The sequence below is a fragment of the Dreissena polymorpha genome, chromosome 12, assembly GCF_020536995.1.
Source record: "Dreissena polymorpha isolate Duluth1 chromosome 12, UMN_Dpol_1.0, whole genome shotgun sequence".
Lineage (NCBI taxonomy): Eukaryota > Metazoa > Mollusca > Bivalvia > Myida > Dreissenidae > Dreissena > Dreissena polymorpha.
The window spans coordinates 4159749-4180625 of NC_068366.1; the positions used below are offsets into that span (position 1 = coordinate 4159749).

The following is a 20877-nucleotide window of genomic DNA, read 5'->3' on the forward strand; positions in this document are numbered from 1 at the left end:
CAACATCGTCAAAGTTGTACATGATACCGAGTTTGATTTGTGGATGTAAGCAAAACACATGTCAACACCGGTTTGAAAAGTAGAACCGAAGTCACAATACTGGTGTACGGAAGAAACCCCCTCCCGAAGAAACCCCCTTCGCAAAAACGGCAGGGCGGAAGAAACCCCCTTTCATAGTTTGCATATGCGGAAGAAACCCCCTCGCTAATTTTGCATAGGCGGAAGAAACCCCCTCACTAGTTTTGCATAGGCGGAAGAAACCCCCTCACTAGTTTTGCATAGGCGGAAGAAACCCCCTCGCTAATTTTGCATAGGCGGAAGAAACCCCCTCACTAGTTTTGCATAGGCGGAAGAAACCCCCTTCCATAGCAGAACAAACCCCCTTCCAGACGATTTAGTTACATTCAAACGCACGGTAATTGTTTACAGAAATTCACTTTCATTTTCAGAAAGTTCCCGGGAAGCATGATTGATGATGCTTCGGTTATTGTAGAAAAATATGTACGAAATATCTTCGCCACTATCGGCTCTGGGCGCTAATTTTGTGTTTTTGTTATTTTTATCAATCTAGTACAAGTTAACGCATATAAAATGGTATAATCTCACTGAAACGAGTTCAAGACAAATTCACACGAGCATCTCATCATTAACAACTTGTGAACATACAGCCTGTACACTTCTTTACTCAGCACATAACAATTTGGAAATAGATTTTTGCACCGTCATTTAATTATATAAAAGGTCCTTTGATGTACCGGCTAATGTAGATTATGATGAGAAGTTGTGTCATGATCGGCGCATTTGCGGCTCGTCTGAAGTTATGTACAGTTTTTTTTAATTACATTAGCATTCGGCTATAATTGTGTGATTTTAGGGAATGATTTGATCTTTGTAAAAAAAGGTAAATATATGCCTGTTTATCGTTAATAAATGCGTGTCTTTTTTCAACAACAAATTGTTTCTTGCTTTTTAATATATGCTTGTTTGAGATCTTTGTAAATAAATGTAAATATATGCCTGTTTTATCATTAAATGCGTGTCCTTTTTTGCAACAACAATTTGTTTAATGTTTTCAAGTATATGCTTGCTTGATCTTTGTACATAAATGTTAATATATTTCATTCTATTTTTGTCTTTTTTATCCTTCAATAATAATTATTTCCCCCATTCATACATTAAAAGTTTTATTACCATCTTGATTAATTCTTCACAGCTTGTGAACAAACGGCCCGTACACTCCTTTAATGAGATTTTCGCACCTTCATTCAATTATCACGATAACGATGTTTGAGTTTCACAGATTGAATATTTAGTGTGTATCATTAACAACTTCATTAACAACTTGTGAACCAACGGCCGTACATTTCTTTACTGTAAATTTGAAACACACTCCCGTAAGTTGGTGTAACGCGTTTTTAATACGAAACACACTTCCAAATGTAAATGTTACCGCAACGTTGAAATATTTTTGCAGTGTAAATTCTAATTTGTGTTGACTCTTTTTCTCAATAAAAAGGGCGCGAAAATTATGCAGCATAGAAAGCGTGGTTGTATTGAGCGTTCTGCGGGAAAGACTTAACACTTAGGAAGGGGGTTTATTCCGCCTCTCTGAACACACAAAGGGGGTTTATTCCGCCTGTCTGAAAACTCGAAGGGGGTTTGTTCCGCCTATGCAAAACTAGCGAGGGGGTTTCTTCCGCGTATGCAAAATGTAAAAGGGGGTTTCTTCCGCTATGCCGTTTTTAGGAAAGGGGGTTTCTTCCGAAGGGGGTTTATTCCGGTAATCACAATACTACATTCGGAATGTAGTACGCGTATTTTGATTGGTTAAAATATATATATCAATTATCCAATCAGTTATGGCGTTTTATTAAAAGTTCATTGGACGTTTAATTGGCTGTCCGGAATGGTAAACAAAGAAAATGCCACCGAAAAAGGTTTTCAAACTTGAACCTCAACAATCTAAACTCGCTGCGTAGATATTTATCGATAACGCAGCCTTGATGTAAACCATGTGGTTTAAGTGTGAAGAATAAACAGCGGAAAACACAGTTTGCGTTCGTCTGTTGTGAGCGCAGACAGTTATTATTTATATACTAAAGTGATGTTATTATACTTTTCTGGATTAATTGAGCAGTGTTGTTTTTCTAAGTGACAATTAAAATTTGCAAATTCTGAAATAAATAGCATCTTTTATTTTTATACGGTAGTCATACATAATAGTGATACAGATCGTACAGTATTCCGTCCTATGTTACGTTGAATGTAAGTACATATAACAACACAGACTTCTGCTGTTCATACTGCAGGATGTGAGAGGGGGTTTTTCTGTCCAGAATAAGGTCTTGACCAAATTCAGGAACAGGTTAACTGTAGGGAAACAAGACAGACTCATGAGAGTGAAGTTGTGCAATTTTGCCCGCAATGAATTTGCGGAAAAAGCTCTCCCTGTTTGGAGAAAAAACAAGGCGAGAAGGCTATACACCTTAAATACAGTATGAGTGTTGTTACACTAAATCTGTATTGAAGTTGTAAACCTTTTGACCAAAGGAGAAATTGTCTTTTGTCACACTGTTTGAAAGGGCTAATTTTGACCAAAAAGTTACAAACACTAGTCATCCTGTGAATTTATTAAAACTCTAGTTAGTCCAAATTGTTAACGATGTTCAAAGTTCTCTGTTTAAGATGTTATATGTTTCACTGTTTGTTATTTAAAAGTAAAACAAATAAAGATTTTACTTGCTATAAACCTTTTTCTGTTTAAAGCTGTAAAATTGCATAAAAGAGATGGCTAAGGGACATCATGTTAAGTAGATTATTTGTAACGAATTTACAAAGACACAATCTGGGACCCATTGTTTTCAGTTTGGACCCATTGTTTCAAAATATGCGAGTCCCAGTGATCATTGATGTAGATTTCAAAATGAATCACTGCTAAACACGGACCCTAAGTTCAAGGTCAAGGTCACAGGGTTCAAAATTTGTGTGCGTATGGAAAGGCCTTGTCCTTATACACATGTATACCAAATACGAAGGTTACATCTGAAGCGACATAGAAGTTTTGAGCATTTTTCGAAACTTAAACGCAAAGTGTGATGGACAGACAGACGGACAGACGTCACGGACAGTGCGATCACTATATGCCCTCCTTTGGGGGCATAAAAAGTTCAACATGACACCTATGGAGCCTAAAGTAAAATTAAATAATTCCAAAAATGTTTGATACATTCCATAAACGTATTAATTTTTTTGTTAAATTTTCACTTTAAAGTTAAGATTTAAAATAAACACTTAAAACTCGCACAAAATAGGTGATTTTTTTTCTTTAGTTACAGATTGTCAATTTAAGCAAGATAATGGTTTTTAAAACATCTGCGGTAGAGGCATGAAAGCATTCCCTCAGTGGGAGACGAGGTCCCAAGGGTGGATTAAAAGCGTTAATTGGTATGTCAGTCAGACACCACATTCTGCACATGTGTAGATCCCATCATTATCATAAGATACTATGCATTACCTTCAAATAACATGTAAAATGACAATCAAGGCCTTATTCATGCTGAGATTTATGACTCTTAAAATGCAGATGAACCTTGTTTCTATCAATCACCAAATATTGTTTTAAAAAATAGCAACTATTATGTGATGATCTAATCGATAACAGAAACTATTTAAATCTTCAAATATATTTTCACTTCCTTTTATTGTTCAGAAACCTATACAAAAATGTTGAGATATTTTTTTTAACACTGAAGGGGATTTTTAGGTCCCATTTGGAAAAAATATATACTTTGGAAATGGGTAATCCCTTAGACCCAAATATGAACAAAATCGCCAACAGATATTCCAAATTAAAACTATGTAAAACACATAATTATGTGAAGTTGGAATAAGCAATCAATCTTGAAAAAAAGTGTTAATTCAGCAATTCATTGTAATATATGCATAAATTGTGTACATGTTGAATTTATTAATTGTGACAATTTTGTTGTAGACAGTTGCATATATAAAATTAAGTACATCATTTAAACAGATTTTATTACACAACTGGATGTTTAATTAGGTGTTTTTATATCCTCAAAAATAAATGAAACTGTTCAAAAATACGGTTAACATGAAAAAACAACAACATTCGCTGAAAAAGTCACTGTTCAAAAATACAGTTAACATGAAAAAAAAACATTCGCTGAAAAAGTCATAAAAAAGTGCTTTTTATAATAAGAATACACTTACAGCCAGATTATTATTATGCAATTAAGAAAATGAAATGAACAGTTTTGTCTCCAAAAGTATGTCAATTCCAAGTTTGCAGTCTTATTCCAAATACACATACCGGATATACAGTGTTTACAGTCGGTAATACAGTGTTTACAGTCGGTAATACAGTGTTTACAGTCGGTAATACAGTGTTTACAGTCGGTAATACAGTGTTTACAGTCGGTAATACAGTGTTTACAGTACCGGTAGTCCAATTTATTTAGTTACCTTAGCGCTGGGGGTACAGAATCCACCATATAGTGTTCAGTCTGGTTATAAATCCTCACAAAGTTCTTGAACGTCATCATGTCGACCGCCTGGAGCCGGTTCTCCTTCTTCTTCGTCTCCAACTTCACCTCTGTGTCAAGGGCATCATCCAGACTCAGAAAATACTCGTCACTCCATTTTCCCATCGCCTTCGATATACGAGCTGCTCCCTTCATCTTCAGGGGCTTCGTTGGCTTGACGTAATTCTCAAAGAAATATTCCGGGTCAGGAAACCCGTCAATTTCCTCTACTGGTCTGTTGACCCCACCAGTTCCGAAGGGTTTCAGGTGCCCAGGTTCCTTGGTGAGGTCAAGGTCACAGGAGGCCCACAGGGTGAGGGTCAGGAACAAAGACCCAATGCGAAGACACTTGGTAAGGTCCATGGCCGTTGTGAGCAGTTTCAAGTGTGATATGTAACCTAATCAGGGTGATATGTAGCCTGTGTGGTATACCACTAGGGTGATAATAGAAATGTTATATATTTACAGCTGTCGTGATTTACAGCATATGTGAACCACAGTCTGGAGTATCCATTAACAATGGCACATCTTTGTATCTTTCTACACAATTACACTAGCAGTCCTAAGGCACCCGTGGCTTGAGAAATGAACCATGAGCAACTGTCAACTGTTGAGGTGTCTGTGTGCTGTCATCTATAAATAAACATAAACATGGCTATGCAGATGTTTATCAAAAAGAAATAAACTTTGCTGGTTAAATCATCCGTGTTAAATATGAAAGCGTGACAAATGATGTTACCACATATTAACAACCATCTTAAAATGACTTCAACGTTGAAACCACATCTTATCAATCAAAATAAACCAATCATAATTTTATAATAATTGAAATTTGTTTAATTTCAATTGTTATCCGACCAGAACAGAACAAAATAGTTTATTTTTTACTTAAGCATGTGAAGCTAATTGTGGTTAACATACATATCAAATAACTGCATGCATTGAAGTACACACAAAACACACATCATTTTAAAGAGCAGTCAATATAAATAAACAGGAAATAAACATATTTCGTGAGAATGTCACAGTGTTCATAGGTATCAAATTGTATGCAATCTTTATGACAAACAAGAATTATAGTGATTTGTCATGCCATTAAGACAAACATTTATAAAATATATAAGATTTTCAAAAGATGGCCATTATGGTCCTCGGTCGCTCACCTGAGATCTATTTTGTGTACACTACTTTTTCAACAAACCAGAACCATTTATGAACTCAGCTCATGTACAAATATTCTGTGATCTTAATAAATTTTATGTAGCCGAAAAATGACTCCTAGAGTTTCACAATATTTAAATATTGAATTAGAATGAAAACAGTCAAGTCTCCTTCTGGCAGCCATTTTATTCAAAAGAACAGAAAGAATTCAGAGGAGATTTGATTAGAACAAATGTTCTCAGCAAGTATCATGATGATTGGACTTGAAATGACTTCTCCAGTGTTCACATAATGTTTGACTATTGCTTTACAAGGAAAACTGCCCAGTTCAATGGCGGCTATGATTTCAATGGACCAAAACCATTGTGTAATTTGGCACGGATATGATAAGAACAATTTTCTGAGCAAATTTCAAGTTTATCAGTGTTCTACACTGACTAATCTGAGTGAGGAGTCCAAGGTCTCCTAACTTTTGAAATTTAGGAGTCCGGACAGATTTCAAGGAGTCCGGACAGATTTCAAGGAGTCCAACAATTAACACACTTCTTTATATCATATTTTCTGCCATTAACACGTCAATCCATAAAATGTTAATTTTTTATTGTATGTTTGTTTTCAGATCGAAGTTGTAAGTGACTGCTGTTCAATTTGTGTTATATCACAATTGCAAAATATTTAACGCATTCCAGTAATATTTAAGTTAATAATTTACTTAATCATTGTAAGATTTAAACACATACTATTTTCTATTATGCATTATGATTGCTTGTTTAACCTAGACATTAGGGTTTAAACACATTCTCCAGGCCTTCTGTTTTGTTAGTGTCATAGTTACTAAATCACATTGTAAGGGTGTAACAACCCTATATTTCTAATTGCTTTATATATATTCATTATAATATTTCCAAGAACATGACATTTGAAAACGCAAAATAATTCTTATTTTATAGTAATTTCATCATTGGGTTTTTACACAATGAAATCATATTTAGAGAATATTTTCCATGCAAAGCATAATGTTCACGAGGATAACACCCTGTTGCCATCATCAGTCTCTTAAGTAACTTGCCACGATTTTATCGTGGAGGAGTACACCGTAGGAACCCGCGATTAGTGTGGTTGGAATTACAAAGCCTACAAACTGTAATTAAGCACTGAAATCATCGATTGATAATGACACTCGATTGATAATGACACAGGTCATTCAGGCTCAAATGATTCACAGCCGGTCAGATCTTCAGTACCTTGGGGCCATAAAACGTACAATGTGGAAAAAAATTGGGTATTGTGATGGTTTTTAGAGTAATGAGGAATTGTTTGGCAAAGCTTATTTAAAACAGCAAAAATATAAGTGAAAAAAAAGGTCCGCTATCGTTTTCATAGTTTGCATGTTCCCCTATTACTACACACACAGACAGTGACAGAGAACTAAAATTTTGTTTTTGTCCATGTGATCAAGCAGAATGAATTGTGGCAGATTTTTCAGATCCACAAAAGTTCGGACATTCTGATCTTGCAAAACAAATAAGGAAATCAACTGATTTTTTTAAAATTCAAAGATGATTTTAAAGGAGTCCAACGGACTCCCCTGACACAAAAACAAGGAGTCAGAGTCTCATTTTAAGGAGTCTCGGACTCCCGGACTCCCATTAGTGTCTAACACTGTTTATTGCGCAAAATTGGCCTCAAAAGAATAAGAGTGGTCACAATATACACTATTCAATATAGTCATGTAAGGAAAATTCCCTGCCCCTGAAAACTACGAGTTTTAAATGAGAACCATTTTCAAGCTCATCTGAGATATAATAAGAACAAATTAATGTATTAAGTAAGATCCATGATGATTGGGAAAAAATGTGACTTCAAGAGAATCTACAATTAAGGTTTTCCTGAAGACATACAAAAACGGCCCTGGTCGCTCTCTTGAGACATGAAGGTAAAAAATGTTACATGCAGACTTCATGATAACTATGTGATCAGCGATTTTATCAGCGAAAAAAATGGCCTGCAATTGGGAAAATTCGACGTTGTTTAGTCTTCATATTGGGAAATTGGAGAACTTGATTTTTTTATCCCAAATACTTAAACATTGATAACGAAATGTTGTCAAGTTATCAATGTTATATTTACTTAGGTGAAGCCATAGAGCTGCATATGGAAACTAACAACATGTTGCATTTTTTTTTGTTTCCTTCAATTGATAACTTTATTTGACAGGAATTGGGAAATATATAGTTCTTTCCTAATTGGGAAAGTGCAGTTTTCTGGTACTTTATAAAGGAAAAAAATCGCTGAATAACTATGGTTTTTATCTAGGTTTATACTATATGATGACACTGATCTGATATGATCTGATATAGAATAAGAATACCAATGGCCTTTCATTGGACATCAAATGAATACTTGTTTTTACCATGTTTTTACTGCACGTATATGTAACAAGACCACAATGAATAAGTTTACTATAGTCATGCGTCAATTCTTTTTATCCTTTTCTTGGTTTGGTACATTTATTTCAACATATTAGCAACTTGAAATATCTTGGGCAAATGAACTTTACCAAGATTGCATATGAATTGATCTGGTGAACCAGTCTGCAAAATTAACCCATCGCCTTTGGCTTATCGCCAATGCGATGAAATCTCAGCTCTGGCGACAGAAAAATTGAATATATATCGCCTGTCAATTGCGATGAAAAAAAATCCGACAAAATAAACCAATAAATAATCAATTTACGCATTTCAGGTGTAAATTCTTACAGTGACACCGCTTGGTTACTTCCCTTAGTTTTCTTTCTATAGTGATGCCCTTATATGTTATACACAGTGTAGATGCATATCTGAGTGGCCTTTCTGTCAAAATGCTGCCTCTCTGTTCATTCTTGGCTGCCGCTGTCAGAAACAAGAAAATGGATGATCAACTACACAAAACAGGTAAGAAAATCTAAAATTAAAACCTGTAAACACATTTGTGCATAAAAAGAGGTGGTCCATGAGTTAAAGCATAATTATATCCAGCTACAGGTTCACAGTATTCCACAGGTCCAAACACTTATCACAAACTCTATTGAAGATGGAGTTATGAAGAGGGTGGTGGAACAATCGTGCATACATGCCAGTTTGATGACTTTTTAACATAGCTTTTCCGTAATATGTCAAATATCTAGTGTCATTGATAGCATCTTTATGATCAAATCTTTACATTCAATGCAGACTATATAGCAATTTTCATCAATTTTACTTACAAAATGCCTACTTTCTTTTTCGTTGTGGCACGGAAAGCCTCTCGAGCGGCTCACTTTTCTGGACCGGGAAGCCTATTCGTCGATAGACATTTTTATTTTTCTCAGTAAAATGAGTTTAACACTTGTTAAAAAATATTGATAGTAAAAATTTAAAATGTCAGAATATTGGATGTACGGTAAATATCTAAGGCGAAAGAGCAATTTTAACGTAATTAGTTGGACTAATGCTATCGGCTACATACCAGTATTTAAAGTACATGTATAAATCCATCAGTAATGAAGATCGCGTTGATGAATTGCAGAAATAATGAACACATATTGGTGACAACGTGTTTACAGTACTTAATGCAAAACCCAAAGATTCGGTAAACTGCCACTAGTTCATGGATTTTCTCGTGCAAGTCAAGTAACAAGTTTAAGGCTCAGATTATCAAAAAGGCCCATTTTATATTGGGTCCTTTTAAAACAGCGTTTTACAAGTGGATCGACCAGTCAATAAGTATCATTTTGTTCCTGCCCATTGACTCGGACTAGTTGCTTCCTGGTTCACTGAGCCCAGGTATCAAAATTTATTCATTTGATAGCAATTTTTATCTTTCAATTTTTGCCAATAGCCCAAAATACAAAACTGTGTGTAGAAACATTAAAAATTGAAATATTTACAGCTGAAAAAGGGCAGACATACAAGATTCAATTTTGTAAAAGTCTAGCCTATAATAAGTCATATCCACTCGAGAAGAGAACTTTGATATATCAAGCGGTTTAGTTCGACTCTAGGCTACCCGTGACAGAAAAGTGAGCCGATCGAGAGGCTTTCTGTGCCATAACGAAAGCGAAAGTAGGCATTTTGTAAGTAAAATTGATCAAAATTACTATATAGCTTACATTGAACGTAAAGATTTAATCATAAAGATGCTATCAAGGACACTAGATATTTGACATATTACGGAAGGCATGTATGCACAATTGTTCCACCACCCTCGTCATCATTCCATCTTTGATAGAGTAATAATAAGTGTTTGGACCTGCGGAATACTGTGAATCTGTAGCTGGATATATGCTTCAACTCATGGACCACCTCTTTTTATGCACAAATGTGTTTACGGGTTTTAATTTTAGATTTTCTTACCTGTTTTGTGAATTACAATCATCCATTTTCTTGTTTATGACAGAGAGGCAGCCAACAATGAACAGAGAGGCAGCATTTTGAAAGAAAGGTCACCGATATGCATCTTAACTGTGTTATAGAGAGTGTAAAGTCCGTCTTGCATATTAAAAATGTTGTAATTCTTTTGCAGAGCTCCAGATAAGGGCCGTACAGCCGTAAATACGCCTTTTTCATGAATATTTACGCATTTATTTTTATAAACTGGATGTACAATTACGACATTAATATCCATTTTACGCATTTACGAAAAAGATCTGGCCGTACCGATACGTCTATGTCAGCGCGGCGTGATTTGTTGGTCTCTAACCTAACGGCGCTTTTTGTTAATTTAAATTACTGAAAAGTTGTAGACTGGTTTCATATATTATTGTCTATTCTTTCGCGTGATTTCCTGTAATTTGTAAATCCGTCAAAAACGATATGTCTGCGCGCAATTGAATGCCAGCTTAACCGAAAGCAGCTCAAAACAACACGTTGTTGTCATATAATGACTACATACGGTGTCTTCTAACCATCCTGACATTAAATCTGTAAACCCAGTAAAAGACATTGTCGCCCCGATATTGAACGATTTGATTGCATCGGTGGCGTATAACTTTAGAAAACACGGTGTACGGTCTTTTCTCCCCCTTGGACATTTCTCCCCCTAGTCTTTTCTCCTCCTTATACCCTAGTCTTTTCTCCTCCCAGAATATTTCATACTGGGTGGATTAATCTGCTACTTTTAACGCCTCTATTGATCTATTATCAATGTTAATTTAATCAGTGATCAATCAAGCTCATCAATAGAGAAAGGAAGTTTATCATGGTACTCCACCCTGCCTAACGCCCTGCTGAACACTGAACTCAGCCGAGACACGCCCCTTCCACTAGTGCAGTTAAGTGGAAGGGGCGTGTCTCGGCTGAGTTCAGTGTTCAGCAGGGCGTTAGGCAGGGTGGAGTACTGAGCACCGACCTTTACAAGGTCTACGTTAACCCGCTGCTTGATCGCCTACAAGAAGCCAGGGCGGGATCCACTATTGGTGACGTCAAATGTTCGGCCAGTGCTTGTGCGGACGATATATGCTTATGTGCCGAGACGGCCAATGAAGCTCAGGAACTGTTAAACATTTCAGCAGAATTCGCCAATATGGAGCGATACCTGTTACAACCTACCAAGAGCGTGCATATCCATGTTAGTCACCAACGTAAAAAGGGCGTGTCTACTCCCCTCTTCATGAACAATGACGAAATTCCATCTGTGCAAAGAGCTATACATCTTGGTATTATACGAACTGACTCTATGCTGAACAACTAAAAAGCTAATGTGGATGAAAATTTAAAAAAAGCAAGAAGAAAAGCATATAGTATATTTGGTTGTGGTTACAAAGGGCAAGCGGGACTAAATGTACTGTCCATTATTCATCTTTACAAATCTTATGTTCTTCCCGTGCTCTTATATGGATCGTAACTGTTATTACCTCCTGAACGCATTATAAACTGTCTCGAAGCATTTCAAAGAAAGTTTGTTAAAGAAATTCTTAGACTACCAGACAAAACAGCCAATGCGGCAGTATATCTTCTATCCGGACTTTTACCGATCGAAGCACAAATTCACATACAGGCACTGACCTTCTTACATACTATATGCTCGCAAGATAGAAACAGTATTGAGTGGGCGCTACTTGTACGTCAGATTAGCTTTAAATCAGTTGACAGCTCATCCTGGTTCATACAAGTTCGGCATATAATGTGGAAGTACGAGTTGGGGACTGTTGCTGACTTAGCTGACAACACACCCACGAAGGGAAAATGGAAGACACGTGTACTCAAGGCGGTTCATAGCTACTGGAGTGATCAAATAGACAGTTTAACACCCTTATATTCCACATTGTTTTTCCTGAGACAAGATAAGTATGTGCCTGGTAAGATTCACCCTTTGCTCTCATTGGAATATACGGCCAGAGAGTCAGAACGGTTAAAAACAAAGGTACGGTTACTCACAGGGACTTACATGCTCCAAACAAAACGTAAGAACTTTAACCAGTATGACATAAACCCAACATGTCAGATGTGTGGTGAAGAGAACGAAACCGCAGAACATTTTGTGCTCAAGTGTAGTGCCCTACATAGCGTTAGACAGTCAATTATGGTAGACATAGAACGTCAGTGGGGGGCGATAACAGAGACTTCATTTAATACTTTACCCGTAGACGAACAGCTCTACATACTCATCAACAGTTGGCCAACTTTAAAGACTTTCCTGAAAACCCATTTGTCTACAGAACTTCACGAGTTTGAGAAGCATTGTGGACGGTTGTTGTACAGTCTGGACAGGACACGTCAGTTGCTCTTGGTGACCAATGAAAAAAACAAACTAAAGAAGGGCATAATTCTTAAGGCTGCAACAATACGCCAAAAAGCGTATTGCGATATATTGTCAGTTCAAAAACCTGTATTGCAATATATCGCAATATATTGCTTACTTGTACCAGAATTATAATTCGCCAATTACCCGATAATCCTGTATATTCCAGTTTTAAAGCAAATTCTGGTAAATGTTTTCTATAAAAATGCTCAAGAATAACACAAAACACAAACATTCACCAACTTTCTTAAATATCAAATACATTTTGGCATTTGTTACTATTTAAAGATGTGATGAAATAACTTCCAATCGGGCGTGTTTTTTTCCCACTGAACACGCGTAAATCGCCTGACGTGATGTTCCCGTTTTATACAACACAAATACACCCACGCTTTGCACGCGATGTTCTACATGTCTGTATAATTTTCGCGCGCTTTTTATTGAGAAAAAGAATAAAGCACTTTTTTTATTGTCGCGTTAGCATTACATTTCGGAAGCGTGTTTCCGAAATTCGGATTACAAATTTAATAATGCTCATTTCAGAATCGAACGAAACATTTAGTTGTGCGTAATTAATTCAACGATAATTCGTTTAAAAGCATAGAATGAATGCTCCCATGTAACAACGCTACTCTGTATAATAGACTTTTTAGAATGCCATTGTTACGTAACAAGTTATTTTTACAAAATACCGCTTTGTTTTGTTTACCTTGATATCATTATTTTGGATGGCTTTTCTGAACGAAATGTAGATGCATGTTTGTAAAATTTTCGTACCGGTATGGCGAAAATCGTATCGCAATACAATATGCGGATTGCGTATTGCGATATATACCGATATACCGGTATATTGTTGTAGCACTAATAATTCTTAATTAAACTGGCAATAGTGTTTATTGGGTATTTTTATTCAAGGCAATACAATTCTAATGTATGCACAGAAGCACTCTCCGACCTTCCGTAAATTCACTTAATGTTTTATTTTTATTTTTATCTCATTTAATATTTTAACAACTAATGAAAAATCGCGCGTACAGTTCTAAGTCGCATATATTTGCGACTAGTGGATAGACTTATATTCTAGTGAAAGGTGTGTGATTTAAGGGGTGAATAGTGTGAACGTGTAATATAGAGTGTTTATATTCGGTGGAGGATTATTTACTGTCTACAAACGATTTTTTGGTTCCTCTACAAAGGGGGTTCAAGAAGAACACAGAACAGAACAGAACATGGCTTCATTTTCACGATTTGTCAATGAAATAGATTGAGTGTGTTTACGTCATTTCAAGTCATTTCAACATTATAATGTTTAATTTATTTAAACAGTCTTTGCATTTCTTTGAAATTGAATTTTAGTATTTTTGTGTTGTAGCTTTTTTATAATATTATGATAAAATTAATACTATATATACATAAACGGACTCAAATGTAACAAAAACTCAGTCTTATTTGCATTTCTGAAAAAAAAACACTTGAGGACTTAGGTATATTATTATCTTTGAACATTTAGACTTATTAGCCAATACTTAAAAATTATTAACAATAAAGTAACTAAGAATTATATTTCAAAATAAATCCTTAAATTAATTTGAATTAGGTATGTACATTTATTTTAAACATATTCTAAGCTACTTTTTCTTTACTATTGCCAAAGTATTAATGTACAAAATGTAAAAAATTACAAAATTATTCAAGTGAATTATCATTTTATGTTTTTAAAAAGTTAAACTGCAAAAGATTTAGATCACACAATAAATGATAGCAAATTGAAATAAATTGCTAAAATAAGTGTGTGATTTAAATGTGTAGCAACCCAAATTTTGAAAATTGATTATTAATTTTGAATTAAAACAATTTAACAATTTCCAAATTGTAAAATGTAAATTTCAAAATGATCATGAAGCAATGAAAGTCAAATCAAAACTAACTCTTTTCATGACACTGGGACTGGGCAGGATATGGACAGGATGTGGAAATGGTCAGGTGTGAATCCCTAAGACATTCTTGTGAAAAATCTTGCTAAATAACATGGGTGGAATGTGTCATCCTTTGGAATATGCCATCCTTGTTTATTTGAAAGAATGTGCCAATCAACATCTTGGCTCATTTTTAACTGATCATTAAACATAAACAGAAACACAACACAGTTACTAATTAATTTATTTTATTTCAAATCATCAATTTTTTATTCATAATATCATGGTATATATCAAGAAAAATTTTTAGTTTTGTAAAACATTTAATGACAGTTTTAATATATTTTAAACAGAAACACAACACAATTACAAATTAATTAATTTTATTTTATTTCAAATCATCAATTTTTACTCATAATATTATGGTATACAGCAAAAACAATTTTTAGTTTTGTAAAAAAAAAATGAAAATTTAAATATATTTTTTTGTAATAAATATTAATTATAATGAATAAAAAAATATGAATGCGTTAAAATTGTTACAATAATATCATTTCAGAAGTTATATCTGTGCCAAGACATTTTTTGTATTAAATAATATTTTTTGTATGAAATAATATTTTAAATGAAGAATATTATTTAATTATCACCCAACAATGTTCCAGATCAATCATAAATGTGATAATTTAATCAAATTGTGTATTTAATCACTGGACATCAAACATTTCAATCAGTCTTAAGTACTTATAAACAAAATATAGAAGTGTGAAAAACAACATCTTTTGATCATTTCATAAATATTGAAGAATCATAACAATCAATTTTTATTTAAATATATTAACTTATAAACTAAAACAGAAACTTAAAATAATATGTCGCTATATAACTATTTCTTTCATAGTCTTATAGACTTAAACTTAATTTATTTAAAAATAACACTACTCACTGATAACGCAATAACAACACCAACATTTATTGGTATAACTAAATTGCTCCTTCTTTAACGGTTCTTCAATCACATACTTCATTTTCTCCTACCAAAATATAGAGATAATAAAAAAATGTTGGGAGGAGAAAAGTCTAGGGTTTGGGAGGAGATTACCAGGGAAGAAACGTCCAGGGGGAGAAAAGACCGGAAACCGAAAACACGATGGGAAACGGATGAGACAGTGAACTAAGTGTTCATTTACTTAGCTTACTAGTTGGCGTGTGTTTTCTTGTCAAGAAAAATGAAGAAATAGTATTAGTCATGAGTTTTAATGTGTAGTTGTATTAGCATCATAATTCAGAATGGAAAACCTAAAACAGTAACTGTTTAAGAAGCTACATATATTTATTATAATTGCTGCAAATGATTCTGTAAAGTCAGTTATACACCCTTCAATATCCAAGAACACGGGTAGTACATTACTACCTGTATTTTTGGATATGGTAGTACAGGTACTAATTGATTTTAAGCGTTACTCCTTTTCTTTCTGTCAGTGGCAGTACCGTTACTAATTTCACAAATCCTTATCTGGAGCTCTGCTTTTGGTAAACTGAATTTGCATTCTACGCCGATAAATGAAATAATAGTGCGAGGGTTTTTATAAAATAAGTAAAACAGTTAAATGTGTGTTATTAATAGCTTTGAAATTATGAAATAACCGTATTAATAGTGTTTATCATTCATATGATAAATATCGATACCCGTGAGCACCGGCTTTGTATTTTTACTGGTAAATACTTGCTGCCAACACTGACAGTCTATCCCATGATGAGAGTGACGATGATGTTGATGATGATGAAAATTTAGAAAATAATAAAAATAACACAGGCCTTTCCGCCCTATGCCATGGGTCCGAAATTCGGCCTTATTCCCAATGCAAATCTGGTTGTCTTTTTCCCAATTAAAAAAAAAATTCCCAATTCCAAAAAAATAATTTATTTTTATTTTTTTAAACCATTAAATATATAAGTTAAGCTGATCCAGTGAAGAAAATAGAAAAATATTGCATAATTATATTTATCTGTTGCCTTGAATTTGTTTTAAAAACAGTAATATATGTTTAATTGATTTTCCTTATTTTCCCTAAATTCCTGCGTTTCCTGCGATTTTTACCTAAAAAGGGCCAGACCTTTTCCCCCAAATCAGATTTAAAAAAACCTTCACTTATCACACATGTTCACAATTTTTTGTAAAATTTTAATAATTATGTTATCATAATAGTCGTTATTTACCAGTTAACGGCTTCTTTGAAATATAAGAAACACTATTTACATGAAATTATTTTTCCCAATTGAGCCAGTTTTTCGATTACTTTTTTTCCCAAAATGGATTTTTTCACAACGCGAAATTCCCAAAATTCCAGTGTGGCGTTTTCCCAAAATGGAGCATAAAAGGCCTGTAACATTGCAAAATATTGTAAAGAACTCTCAGAGTCAGATGTGTTGGAATAAAATTTTGAAACCTGGAATTAATTCTGATTTGTTTACAATCTTACCCCCCAATTGTTTCTTATAATAGTAATAAGAAATAATGATTTATGGCGGAATCAATGTAAGCTCTTCAATTAAGTTTAATGCTATTTTAAAAAGTTTCTTGTAAAATATGATTTAATAAAAATGAGTTCATGTTGAATTTTATATTTATTATATGTTTTATTTTTTCTTTCTTGTTGAGAAAAACACAGGAAATTAATTATAGATTATAGTTCAAACTTAACAGAAACGTTATGTCATTCAATAAATAATAGCGTACCTGCATTGTGCAAAAGTGCGGTTGGTAAAGCCAAACAAAACTAATATACTGTTAACATATTAAACTACATCTATAATTAATTTCCTCGTGACCAATTACTGCATCGAAACAAACATTGTTTTTTCAAGTAAGTAAAATATCAAACCGGAAATCACGTGACCCAACTGACATATGCCGTAAGGTTACAGACGTCAAATTCTGAGCTAAATATTTTTGTAAGTACGTCCTCTTGTTTGAATGAAAGAGATTGGTAGAACGGCGATGTGTTTCTCCGTTTATTTGCTTTGGTGAAACTAATCATTTACATCTATTAGTGTTCGCCATTAAGCCATTCTGGTCCGAGCAGGTGAACGGTCATTGTAACCATAATCAAGTCGTGTTTACACCGATTCAATTGACCTTAACATAGTAATAGTATAAGTTATAATTGGGCAGCTTTATGCGTATCATGGTATGTTCATTGACAATCTTAAGTGTTCAGTGATTTTTTTGCCCAAAATTACAGTTTCTTACACTTTTTACAGGTAGTCCAAATTTTTGACGCTCTCAAATATTAAGCTTCTTTTTATATGGGTAATATTTGGAGCGTACAAAGGGGGAAAGACCAAATTAATGTTGGGAATTTTTCGTTCTTTGTCTATATTTTTGCGCAAGGATTTTGTGCGCAACATTCAAGCCCCTATATAAGACACTTGATATCAACGGATTGCAATAATATTTACATACCTGTGTAGATAATTCATTTCTCGATAATGTTCCGTAGAAATTATGTAATGACACTTTGAATTTTGCACGCCTGATCAATTTAAATCCAACCACTATTCAATTTTTCAATATCTCTCGATTCGCTTGCTGTGTAGATATAAATCGATAACACGACCTCAATGTAAAGCATCTGGTTTAAAGTGGGAGAATATATAAACAGCGTAAAATACAGTTTGCATTTGTCTGTTGAGGTGCAGAGCGTTACATAGTAAACCTATGTTATACTTTTCTGGATTAATTTAGCATTGTTTTTTTCTAAGTTGACAATTAAAAAGTTCTGAAATAAATTACATCTTTTATTTTTATACTGTACACAAACTATTTTGATACCGATCGTACAGTATACCGTCCTGCTATGTAACGTAGGATGTAAGTAAATAAAACAACACAGAGAGAGGTGCGAAAAAGACATGCATTAAAACTTGCTGAAACTTAGAACAGTGAATAGAAACTGCACCATATCTGTTTTGAACATATGCTTATTAAATCGACAAGGATAAGCATACTAGATCTAGTTAGGTAAAAGTCGGTGTTAAAAGTTTATGTTAAATAAAATTACGCGTACACGTTACACCGTAATGCCTTCTTCTGATTGGTTCATATTCAAATCAGTTTCATGACATGGCTACAGGTCAGTGATTGGTTTGCGATTTAAGCAGAAGTTTAACTGAAGAATTTATGCCTTTCCAACTTCAATTTGACGATATTTGAGGTAAAAATGGACTTTTGAACTAAAATTGAATGAGTTGGTGATGTTATTTTGCAATTTTACGCGAATCAATGAAAATTTAAACTTTCTGGTTTCCAACACATTTTTGACTTTTCCCCGATAAGACGTTCCAAAGAATTTAGCCCATATAAAAAGTATCTCTAAATTCTTTGCGCGTCTTATAAATAAGACTATTTTTACAGGCACAGGTGGTTAGCGTTTGGCTTTGGTACAGTCAAGTTACCATTACCGGATCAGTAGTCTCATTTATATAATAGTTGCAATAATTCAACTCTAAGCTTTATAGCCCAATGGGCTGCTTATAGTTGCAATGCACTCTCTCTTGTCCGTAGGTGCAAAATGTTATCAACAATGCAAGGGTTAAGGAACACTGAAACTGCAAGAACTTATTAAAGTTTACCTATCTAAACCACATACTCATCCAAATGGTACCATTAAAGCAAGAAATCATTGATTTTATTGATTAAGGCTTTGTTTTGCACGCTGTATCCGCCATATTGGAAAATTGACCCAATATTGGTGAGGTCGCAGTACACCAATATTTTGCACGTCGGGTTATGTGCTCCAGCCTATAAAGTCGATAACGATGTGGTATTCAATACAGAATACACTGTTTCAAATTTAAACATAAACATGTCAGCGAGAAAAGTGTGTTGAAACATCGTCGGGTTTTTATAGGTTGCATGCAAAGGATACAGGGGACAAAAATTCCACTCGTCCGCTCGTATTGACGAGTGAAATCTTGAAAAGACGAGTGAATTTCCCTAAAGCTCTTGTCCTACAGGACGAGTGGAAAAAAAATGATGTTCAAATATATATTTTCTGACAAGTAAGACTCTTTTTCATTAAATAAAATCATTTCTTAATGCATATCTATTCCGAAAGTAGAACGATAATGAACCAGAAATCGTAATTGAAAATTTCATACAGCAGGTGCGCGTTGTTATGCGAGACTGTGTCCCGAGTAAATATTGGCTTTTTGGTGTAAACTTTGCGCGTCCATGTTGACAGGGAACCATCTGACTTCATTCACTATAAGTATTGATTTTTTTAAAGAATTATTTTACTGCAAAGTACGGTTTTTAACCAGTCTGAATTTCATCTGAAAAATGTCTGACATACAAGCGTTCTTTAAAGGGGGCACAAGCGATGTTCAACCATCCGAAATGGAAAGGACGCAAGCATTAGAAAAAGGAAAAAACAAATTTGTCTTCATTTATTTATTTTTTGTTCCTCATAAATAAAGTAAGTTAACATTTCTTCTGTGATCAGCTGGCATGAATAACTAAGTAAGCAGCATTTTAGCAGTGATATAGGAACATTGTTAGTCATATCAGTCCTTTGCAATCTTTCTTTCACACATATTTGAAGGACAAGTGCATGTGTTTGCAGGACGAGTGAAAATTTTAATGCACTTGTCCTGCAGGACGAGTGCAATTAATAAATATTTTTGTCCCCTGGGATAACATCCGTAGGTTGCCATTGGGGTAAAATTAACATGTTTATGAAGTTTATTCATTATTTTCCTCAATTTGTCTCGAACGATGTCTGTTTAATGAAGCGCACAGATTCGCTGCGCTGAACTGCACCCATGTTTATGAAGGGGTGCATATGGGCAGGGCCCTCAATCTATTAAATCTGCCGCCGAAATTTGGCGGTGGTCCCCCACCTGAAAAGCATACTTTTTTCCCCGTTTGGGGGGAAAAATTCCCTAAAAAAAAAAATATAAATAAATAATTTTTTTTTTTTTTTTTTTTTAATAGAAAGATGTGTCACATGATTATTATATCTCAATTCTATTTCAATTTAATCTTTGCAAACAAACTAAATTATGAAAAATGCAATGAATATAGTGCAAACATGTACAAATGTAAAAATCAGAGAGTAAGTAAGAAATCCCCCAAAAAGGGAAACACAGCGAAAATTCATCCTCCTAAGGGATGCGGACCCCTTCCCCCAAAGTAGTGTGAGGGCCCTGATGGACTCCCAGAACCGCCATAGCAAAAATTATCAAAGGCTCTGGGAGTCCGTTTATATGGACTATAGTCTCATTTAAAAGACGCGCAAAGATTTTAGAGATACTTTTTATATGGGCTAAATTCTTTGGAACGTCTCATCGGTGAAGGACCCATTATGTGGTGGACTCCAGAAAGTTATATTTTCATCAATTTGCGTAAAATTTCTAAATAACATTACCAACTCATTCAGTTTTAGTTCAGATGTCCATTTTTACCTCAAATATCGTTGAATTGAAGTTAGAAAGGC

General features: G+C 34.4%; 2 protein-coding genes across 6 annotated transcripts in view; one reads left to right on the forward strand and one right to left on the reverse strand.

Annotated features, from left to right (window-relative positions):
* LOC127853841 (tRNA wybutosine-synthesizing protein 5-like) overlaps positions 1–17393 on the reverse strand; it is a 74722-nt gene extending 57329 nt beyond the window's left edge. Inside the window, exons 1-2 of one of the 3 annotated variants that reach the window (XM_052388636.1) lie at positions 17263–17393; positions 4483–5174 (exon numbers count right to left, since the gene is read on the reverse strand). In XM_052388636.1, the coding sequence (XP_052244596.1) occupies positions 4483–4904 (422 nt within the window). In that variant the 5' untranslated portion in view covers positions 4905–5174; positions 17263–17393. The other 2 variants (XM_052388635.1, XM_052388637.1) reach the window with 2 other exon arrangements.
* LOC127853840 (carnitine O-palmitoyltransferase 1, liver isoform-like) overlaps positions 17261–20877 on the forward strand; it is a 74979-nt gene continuing 71362 nt past the window's right edge. For 2 of the 3 annotated variants that reach the window (XM_052388633.1, XM_052388634.1), the window contains exon 1: positions 17278–17332. The gene's annotated coding sequence lies outside the window, so the exon portion shown is untranslated. Of the gene's footprint in view, positions 17333–20877 lie in introns of all 3 variants that reach the window. The other variant, XM_052388631.1, reaches the window with a different exon arrangement.